Source organism: Austrofundulus limnaeus, unplaced genomic scaffold, assembly GCF_001266775.1.
Source record: "Austrofundulus limnaeus strain Quisiro unplaced genomic scaffold, Austrofundulus_limnaeus-1.0 Scaffold24, whole genome shotgun sequence".
NCBI lineage: Eukaryota > Metazoa > Chordata > Actinopteri > Cyprinodontiformes > Rivulidae > Austrofundulus > Austrofundulus limnaeus.
In genome coordinates, this window is record NW_013952426.1 from 3,256,066 (window position 1) to 3,266,096 (window position 10,031).

The 10,031-nt window shown below is 38.4% G+C and overlaps 1 protein-coding gene across 1 annotated transcript in view; it reads right to left on the minus strand.

Moving 5' to 3' along the window:
• The window catches only part of cdh24b (cadherin 24, type 2b), a 241,800-nt gene that overhangs the window by 100,023 nt on the left and 131,746 nt on the right, over nucleotides 1-10,031 (minus strand). The window contains exon 5 of the mRNA XM_014004421.1: nucleotides 68-187. Coding sequence (XP_013859875.1) covers nucleotides 68-187 — 120 coding nt within the window. The remainder of the gene's footprint in view (nucleotides 1-67; nucleotides 188-10,031) is intronic.

The window sequence follows — 10,031 nt, forward strand, 5'->3', positions numbered from 1 at the left end:
GTGTGTGTGTGTGTGTGTGTGTGTGTGTGTGTGTGTGTGTGTGTGTGTGTTGTGATGAGACGCTTACCTGTCTGGGGATCGACAGAGAAGTACTGCTGGCCCTGCACCAGAGTGTACACAAGCTTGGCGCTGTTCCCATATGTCGGGTCATCAGCATCTGTCGCTGTCACCTGGATTATAGACGTGCCTGCAGGGAGGAGAGGCGAGGAGGGAAGGAGGAGACGAGGCAAGGAAAATTGATTAAAAAAAGGTGACAAATAAGCAAAGKGGGGAAGGATGAAAATGAAAAAGGCAACAGGACTTGGCTTGGTCAGAATACAGCAGCACTTTAAGAGCACAAAAAGCTTTACGTGCAGATAACCTCCACTCATCTCTCTGCTTCGCTTTCAATCTTTTTCCAATAGAAGTGTGACAAATACTTCATTTGCCCCCTGCTACCCTGAGCACACACACACACACACACACACCTACACACACACACACACTTATACACATCCTCCCCTCCCAACCCCTTGATTCTCTCTGTCTCACTTCATTTCTCTTCATCTCCGTCTCCAATTCCCTCCTGCTCCCTCGCTCAATCAGACCGTCTGTCTCTTCAACCGGCCCCCGTCTCATTCCCTTTAAATTTTCTTTCCACGGATCACGGCGTGTCAATTTGGCCGCGTGTATATTTTTTTTAAATTGTAAGCAAAAATAAGAATAAATGAATAAATGAGTGACAGTGAGCTCATCCTGTTTGTTATGGATTTGTATAGGACTGTGTTTTTACATGAGGGCAGACAGAATAACTGTTCCCAGCGGAGCTCCCGTCAGAGGAGGAAAGGAAGGCGGCAGCTGCTAGTTTATTTCTGATCAAAGCAGAGACAGAGTCACAGAGGAGAAAAYGAGGAGTGTATCTATAGGTGAGTGTGTGAAATGCAAAACAGGGAGTGCAAGATCAGTTGATTATAGTACTGAACCATAACAGGTAGTAAAGAGTCAGAGGTTATCATCAGACAGGAAGTGTACTCAAACTGTGGTAGAGGGAGCTCATGATGGTGAAGATTTTACACAGGGCAGCAGAAAACAAACTGAAACAATAATTATCCAGTTTGAACCTCCATGTCTGCCTTGTTTCAGATACTATATATATGCTGTCTATATAAATTGTGGAAAACCTGTCATTTTGTTCACTAGTCGTACAAGGATTTACATCTCCAACATATTTTTACAGCAGGTAGGTGTGTAGCAAGTTCACTTCAAATATTTTATGCATATGTTTTGTAGCCTGTCAAAACAGTAATTTCAGGGCACTTTACAGAGAGGGTAAACATGTTCAAGTCTAATTAAATACAAACCAATTAGGTCTAATTTTCTATTACCCTGTTTAGTCTGATTCTATTGTAATCAGTCAAGTTCAGGTTGGCTCCATTCATATAAAAATTAACCTGAATTTGACGTAGAAGTCAGTATTAGATTTTATTGTTTTCATTACTTTAAAAAATATTTGTCGTTTGCAGAAAAATTAACTACTGACATGTCAGTTTTAGGCTGAGTTGAATATAGAAACATGTTCATGTGTATTAACTTAGTCTATTTTTGATCAATAGCTTTGAGTTCCGTAAGCAGTTGTTCTATTGTTATAAAATCACATCAAAAAACAACAATGCTTTGTTACAAGTGGGAACTGTAATAATTTGAAAGCTGTTACATTATCAGAAAATCTAAATCCAAACGGAATTGCGGACAACCAAAAATAATAGTTTTGTTCAAAAGAATTCACTGAATCAACACAAACACAGTCCCCTAGATCAAAATTGAATGTTTGCTCATTTGATTAAGGTTGATTTGTTTTGGCAGCTATCTTAAAAGAGGGTAATTCTAAAGGTCATTCAGTCCTAGAAATATAACCAATGAACAATTTCTACTAGTTTGCTACAGTTCATCCAGTGGTATTGAAGATTTTTTTAACAGACACAGTTGACATTTCTCAAAGTGTTTGTGCTCAGAGTATGTGGAGAACACTCTCAGCTACTACCATGTCGAATTTTAGCAAAATAGCTGTAAAAGTCACAAGGTTATGGTTATTTTTGTGTTTGCTAAGATTAACCGTGTTAGCCATCTTGAATGAAGTTAATCAGTAGTAAAGGCCTATCCACACACAATTCATAATAGCTCATCTTCTTTCATGGTGGTGTGTAACTACTGAGGGCAAAAAAGTGACAGACCTATCAGTAACAGTTTTGCCAGTATTACTTAGAAATAATAAAGAATGATGTTTCTTATTGACAGCTGCTTCCTTCTCCAGTGGTCGCTAGGCCCGTCACAATAACATTTTTTTTTTCTGGATGATAAATTGTCTTAGAAAAAATACTGCAGAACCACGCACTGCTTACGAAGGTTACAGAAGATTGCAAATTGTACATGCAAAAAATGTTACAAAAGAAAAAGAACCCAGGGTGTCCTGAGCTGGAAAAAAAAGCGTCATAAAACTGAAAATGCTCTTCTAACTAAAGGCCTGCTCTCACAGGTTACAAAACCATGCACCTGGTAAATACGTGACGCAAGAGTTCAATACGCTAAAAAGTAGAAAAGAGGAAGGAAAACAAAAACAAGTAGGAAAATTAAAATCGTCGACCTCATTTTAATTTATTCATTGCTTATTGCGACAAGCCTAGAGGTCACCACAGCAGGCAAACTCACATGAAGGTTTAGCAGTTTTTACACTAACATGTTTACTAACAACATATTGTTTAAGTGGATGGGTAAAGTGCTTTTTTTTTCTTTTTGAAGCAATAAAAAAATAATAATCAGGATTGTGATTCAAGCAGTAAGGCTTTGGGTTTGATGCAACAAGCACCAGTCAGAGGCTAAACTTATTGTCATGCAGCCTTTGAACCGTGCTGCGCAGCCAGTCACACTTCACAAAGATCAAATATTCATGCTGCCAGTCATCCGACTGAAATGCATGTTCTTACTCTAAGACATCTGTCCTCAGAGGAAAGAAAGGAGAAGGAATTTAGGAATCCCTGATCTAAAGTATTTATGAGGATACTTGATTTTTAACATGGATACCTCAAGGTTAAACTTTAAGCGTGATTAATTTTCCTAGAATGGAGATACACATCCGGAAAAGATGTCAGCACTCAGTCGGGCAGAACCGTCACAAAACACTTTACAGATGCACATTTCARTGGATTGGGGGGGAGGGGGGTGACAGTTCCACCACAGCTTGAATCAGCATCTCATTGTGGCATAAGACACAAACTCCCCCACCGCAGCCTCTCTGCTGAGAATCTCATGTAACGAGGCTTTGACAGGATCCTCACAGCAGCACTATCTCCTCAGTCATGCTTGCGGGAAAGTGCCTTGGTAAATATTGAATCGTCAAGTAAATATTGAATCCATGACTGAGTGAACAACTCAATCTGAAGAGTGAGCTGCTGTGAGGAGCAGACGCTCATAAGGCAGCKGATAGGATTACTAAATACTGTTCGCCTGCATCAGCCCCTCTCCTTGGACCTGGCCCCGGCACGCTGCTGGCAGGGTCATTATTCCAATCTCAATTAAACAATTCAGCACAAGAGGGACCACGATGTTTGGGAAAAAACCTTTCAGAGGCAGATGGCGGGGACCTCGGGCCAAATTTTCTGAACTTCTCCAAACTAAGTAGTTTAGGGGTGAAATTTTTGGATTAATGCCCACTTTTGTGGCAAACTCAAATGTTTTTTTTTCTAAAAGCAATTCTGCCTGCTTTAAAAGGCAAAGAGTGCTCCTCAAAGTAAAACCCATTTCAAGGGGCTGAGTGGAGTTTAAATGGAGATTAGAGTACTTTTTGTACATACAAACCGTCTCCTGAAGGCACTTTAAAGTCATGATTTGAATTACAATCCCAGACAGTCGTCGCCACGCCAAAATTGTACTGCAATATGGGTGCAAAAAATAAAATGTCCTATCTCTGCCGTTACCTCTGATTTTATTAGTGTTGCAATGTTTGCTGTCTGACGGTACAGATTTTATTTTTCTATCTTGCTGTTCTTCAGTCTTGCTGGCATTCTGTTGCCATTGTTTCATAAACATTAAATGAAATTCATTTTCTAGTTTTCTCCTATTTGTTCTTTTTATTTTTGAAATACCTATTACTTATATCTTGCAAGTGCAAGAGCAAATCATTAGCCTAATAGCATATTCACATAAGTCAATTTTGGCCAAATATGATCATGAGGAAATGATGCTATTAGCTCAATGAAATGTAAGTGGCCAACTTTTTCATACAACTTTAATTAAAAGTGCAATGTGGCAAAATTATCATTTCTTTGAATGGTGCCAGTTCAGTTACTATCTAATTTTGATGTATCTTCTAAAATATTTTTGTTGTATTTTCCAGAGTATTTTGAGACTTACTGTGAAACAATCAAAACTGACAAATAGCCAACATTTTGATGACTACATTTTGTATAGAGAGTATAGGAAAGACCGAGATCAAAGGGAGTGTTAAAGCTGCTGACAGTGGCTTATTATAAACACCATGACAACCACACACTGTCTTGCTTCCTGACAAGCACTCTTTATGAGACAGGCAACCATAGTGGAAAACAATCCACAAACGATTACTCTGCAAAGCATTTTGATTGTTCATAAAAGAAAAAAAACAATCCTGACCTGGGAGTGGAAGAAGCATCAGCTCATCATACGTCTCAGTTTTTTTTGTCTACATTACTTTAGACTTCAGTGATCAAGGAATAACTGGAGCCAAGTTGTGGTCCATACAGAACCTGCACTTATCTGGAGTGAGAAAGTGTGCCCCTCTGTCAGGAGCACACAAAGAAAAATGGATTTAGATGACTCAGCGTGGATTTCAACCAAGTACACCTCAAAATATAGTACACTTACTCTGTTGTGTGACTTTTTTATTGTTGATATTTTGGTTCACAGCAATGCTTTTATGGTTCTCAACTTTGTATTGTAGGTCTTCATATCAACAAAGCAAATATGTCAGATGAAAATCTACGGCAACTGTTTCTTTGAAAACTCGATTCAAATAAACTCTAATGATAATGTAATTAGGATACCGTGATTTTTAGTTTACTGTTGTTTAACCAGGCAAATCCCATTTTTTTCAAGAGCTGGGCTTTAAGGCAACCTATTGTACAGGTTTTTGGGGGTGGGAGAAACCACTCGGAGAAAACCCTCACAAGCATGAGGAGAACACGCAAACTTCGCACAGAAAGACCCCAGGTCAGGGGAGCGAACCCAGGACCTTCTTACTGTGGGGTGTCGGTGCTAATTACTGAGCCATTGAGCTCCATTTCAAATGATCAACCACTGTATGTTCAATCCAACAAAGGATATAATTGTTCAACAATCATGTATTCTAATTTGTATTTCCTTCAGATGAGTGGAGGAAATGTAATTTTGAAGATGTTTGCTTTTTCTTATCAGGCTGGATTAGCCTTCTATTCTGTTGCCCTTCAAAACAATGGACTGAGAATAAATAATATTAAGTTGTTTCTGTACATAAATATTTTTTATCAGGAAAGATTACTCCTAGGATTTTGAAGACATTTGCTGTTTCTATATTAAAGATAGTCAAGGACACTGTCACAATCTGTGTTCCCCACCCAGTAATGGACAGAGTAACTCATGGTCTCGCAAAAATACTAACACTAGCAGGGCTCAGTAAAGTTAAACACTCTGCGATTAAAAAAAGGTCAAAATCATAAAACTGTAATTGTGTTTTTGTTAAAAAGTAAAATAAAGTCCAACTTTCTCTGACTTGTTAAAACTTTGAATGTTACTTCTGTGAAGTAAATTTGTATGGAGCTATAAGAGTCTTAATATTTGCAAATGCCCACACGTGCACAGGACAAGATTCACATGTCCTGTGCACGTGTGAAACTTGTGTGTGCATTTGTGAATATTGACACTCTTTACGCTCCATAAGCCTGAGCTACAGAGTTCCTAAAAGGGTTGGTTTGCTAACGTGTTAGTTTGCTAACTTGTTCTGCCAAAGTACCCTTGTGAGGATTTCTTTCAGTCTTTTGCTAATTTTGTTATCACAGTGTAACACCAATAAACATCACAGCACCGTATTCTCAACTAAGCTACTTGTTTGAGGTACGTTTTGTTTTTGCATTTTCTAAAGTTATGAAACAAGTAGTAAATCAAAAATTGTGACAAAAACTAGAAAAAAATGACAATCCCCAATAAGTAGACTTCAGTGCTCATCCACTGGCATTCCCAATTAGAAATAATTTATTCATAGTTGGGAGTCTGTTTCTGTTATAACCAAGTCACATCATCTCCTCAATTCCTTTTAAAAAGGATGTCAGTGTCCAAAGGAGCTGAAGGGAGAATCCAGACAGCTAGCAAACCGAGTCCCAGAGCAGCAACTCAGAGTATGCCATGCAAATATGAAGAGACAACAGCTCCACTAGGCTGGTAGTGCATTTTAAGTTTTACAATGATGATTTATCTGTCCTCTGCACATATTTTTCTTTGCTCAAGTGAATAAAATATTTGTATTCAGCAGCATTTTCTAATGCACATTGAGATGCAGACGGGCAGAGCACAAATGCAAATGCGGAAATGAAAACAATAAAATCCATTTAGATGATTACATAACGGCAAAGTTTCCCGTAATATTAATATCCATATTATCATTTTTATGACCCACGCTGCTTGACCTGTGCAGAATCACAAGCTGCACATCTTTTAAATTAGTGACCACAGATGGCGTTTGTGTGTTGTTGTTCTTTCCTCCTGCTGTATTATTGCTGCAGGTATGTATTTAACACAAAAGAAGAGCTTCGTACATTCTACACGCAGCTTTGGTAACAGTGTCATTAAACATCAAATATTAACGTTACTCACTCTGGATTTTGCCTGCATTGTATTCAAATTAGATCCTCATTTGCATTCAGTTTTAGGGGTTTGTGGGAGATCTGCTTGTCTGTGAGTGTGCACATCTGCTAAGCCATGAAATTTTCTCTGGCTGGCATAAGGAGGGGAAAAAAACAGGGAGGCAATTTTGTTCAAAAAGAGTAAGACATTTTAACAGTTCCACCTGACCCTGTCACTCTGGGGGGAGAAAAGGCTTCGAGCAARTGCATTTGAATGCTCATTTATCATTCTTAAAAGCACTATGCAATATTTTTGACTGTTTTCTGTTCAGGCTTTCTGCTGGATATCTGTATCAAACTTATGCAAAAACCACTCTCATGGGACTGTAAAATAAATTGATCAGGGAATGCAAGGCACATGTGTTATAGCAGGACTTCTTTGTGGACTGCCTTGAGCTTGTGCCAGCACTGAGGCCACGTTTGAAACTTCATACTGGTGATACAATTTGAAAAGGGCAACCTAGATTTAATTTTGGGCGCTGCAACATGGACACAAAGCTGGTTTGGAACAGCATAGGGGGAAAGATTTTTTCCAGCTGTCATTCAGGTTGGAAGATTTCTAAAATCAGTGAGGGTTTCAGATTGGTCTTCAGTTTATGTCTGTTATTTTGTAAAATCTGAAGAGAAACACAACATTAAACAGTTATTCATTCAGTAGACTCCAAAAAGGTTAATCTATTTTTTGTAGGCTATATTTTTAAAGAGTAACATGGTGCCAGYGTTAAATTTATAAGTGTAATCAATGAGATAAAAGGCAAGACTGATCTACTTTGGAAATGTGTTGCTGAATGAATATGTTTTGTCAGAAGCATTTACATGCTTATGATCATTTACATAAAAAAATAAGTGCTGTGAAAACTGAATGTACTATATCTCATATGCGTCTATAAATAACTAGATCTTTATTCTGCTGTACTACTAGGGCTGTGTATTGGCAAGAATTTGGCAACACAATACATATCATGACAGAGGGGTCACGATACGATATATCCCGATATATTTCGATACTGTAAACAAGGCGATATATTACGATATTTTTGGTCCAAAAATTCTATTAAATAAAAACCTCTTACTGGAAAAAAAAATAATTAAAAAAAAACGAAAAAACGAAAAACCAAAATTCATTGTCTCAGAAAATTCAAATCAGCTTAGAAGGCAGAGGGTGTCGGTCTTTTCCGCTCAGATTCAGCTATCGGAGCATGAAGCTAATGTTTACTYACAATGCTAATGCTCTCTTACTCTCTGGCGCTCAAGAGGTAGAGGAGCCAAATAGCTGGCTCACTGCTGCCAACTAGTGGTCAGAGGCTGAACTACAACATAAAAATGAATGGCTGGCAGGAAAGTTGACATTTAAAACTTAATGAAAATCGATACCGGGCTTTAGAATATCGATACAGTATCGGGAAATGAAATATTGTGATATTTCAGTGTTTCGATATTTTCTTACACCCCTATGTACTGTACTACAACCATTGAAACACAACTTAAACTTTTTAAAGGTCACCTTTAGACTGACTTACAACCTCGCTACAAACTTGACAACCTCTACGATCTGTTTTAGTGTTGCCAGATCACAGCAAATTTATAAAACCTTCAGTTTGAGACTGAAAACACCCTGACACCACTACAGGCCATTTCAAAATATTCACTAGAAGATCATGCCATTCTACTATGGTGCTATCACCACAGGTATGTTGTATGTATCAAGTTGTTTCCATGACCTTGTCATGATTACAGTCATAGGGTTGGGCAACACTGGCAAAAAAAAATAATCATGGTAATCTATGGCATTTAGCTGATAATGATGAATATTACAATGAATAGATGAAAATAGCACTTGTATGGTTTTGATTCACCCTGTGATCTAAAATTATATTTCCAAATCATCAAATGAACGAACTTTTTAATTTTAACATCCATGCCCTACATATCTCCCTTCAGGGCTTATTTTGCCAATCTTAAGGGACAGATTGAATGCATTGTGGAGTCTCGCCTGAGTATGTTTGTTTCCAGCATCTGCTGGAGGAGAGTTTGCTGTAGCCAATGTGTCCTCGGTCAACATTTTCTGGCTTTCGTCGTACTCCAGTTTATGGAGGTGATTAAATAAGGTTGGTAATGTCAGAGTTACCCCCAATTAACACCGTGCAGCATAGTTCTCCATGATTTGTTTCCGTTCCGCTCCGATGCGAAGCACAGAGTTGCTTCAAGAAGTATGCATGGGAAATGTGAGATTGCTTGATACATGTGGAAGTCAGACCAAAATAATTCATTCTGTGAAAGACAGACTCCAACAGTTGAAACTGCATCATTGCTTGTTCCTTTTCCTGTTAGTGCGGAGTGATCTTTGTCAATTGACTATGTGTTTTTCTCCAGCATCCTGCAAAACAGGATTGAATCTAGTTTTGGCAGATCGCTGTGCACATGCAGCCACCCTGCGCTGGTAGGATAAATACTCTCATTGCTTATAACGGTTGTGTTTTTACTGCGGCAGTCGTAGCAGAGTGCAACAGAGCAGACTCAGTGTAAATTGAGAATTGAGGATAGCTGCTCCGTGCCACCTTTCAGCATTGTTACGGGCTCACATGTACGCTTGCTAATGAGAGTGTGTCAGGCACAGAAATATGTCGGAATCATGTGGCGCTAATCGTATTTCAGACAATAAATCGCACTCAATACAATTTTGCACAAGTCGTTCACAGTCGCAGTCAAAGCATGAGGCCTGAATGGCCAGTCCTGCCTCAAATTCTCTGAAATCAACTTACAGCGGTGCACATCAACACCACCATGCTCCACCCGGAACATTGACAAACTGCGACTTTAGTGCATGCTTGAAACCATTGAAGACCCATCAATCATAGTGGGAAATGGCAGTCTTAATTCTTACCCAATGACCTCACAAAGCCAATTCATTTCGATTTTTTTCTATGTCATAGTTAGGTTAGTAAAGCACCTTAGCATTAAACAATTTCATACAGCAAGGTACTGTCTGATTCTATTAGGTTTTAGTTGTAAAACTTGCATCAACAAAATTGATGTGAATATAAATACATTTTATGACAGAAAATAACAAGAATATTTTTTTTCTGATCAGAAAACAAATTACGCTGTAATTTTACAATGAATGTAGTATACTAGCTCAGCTATCCC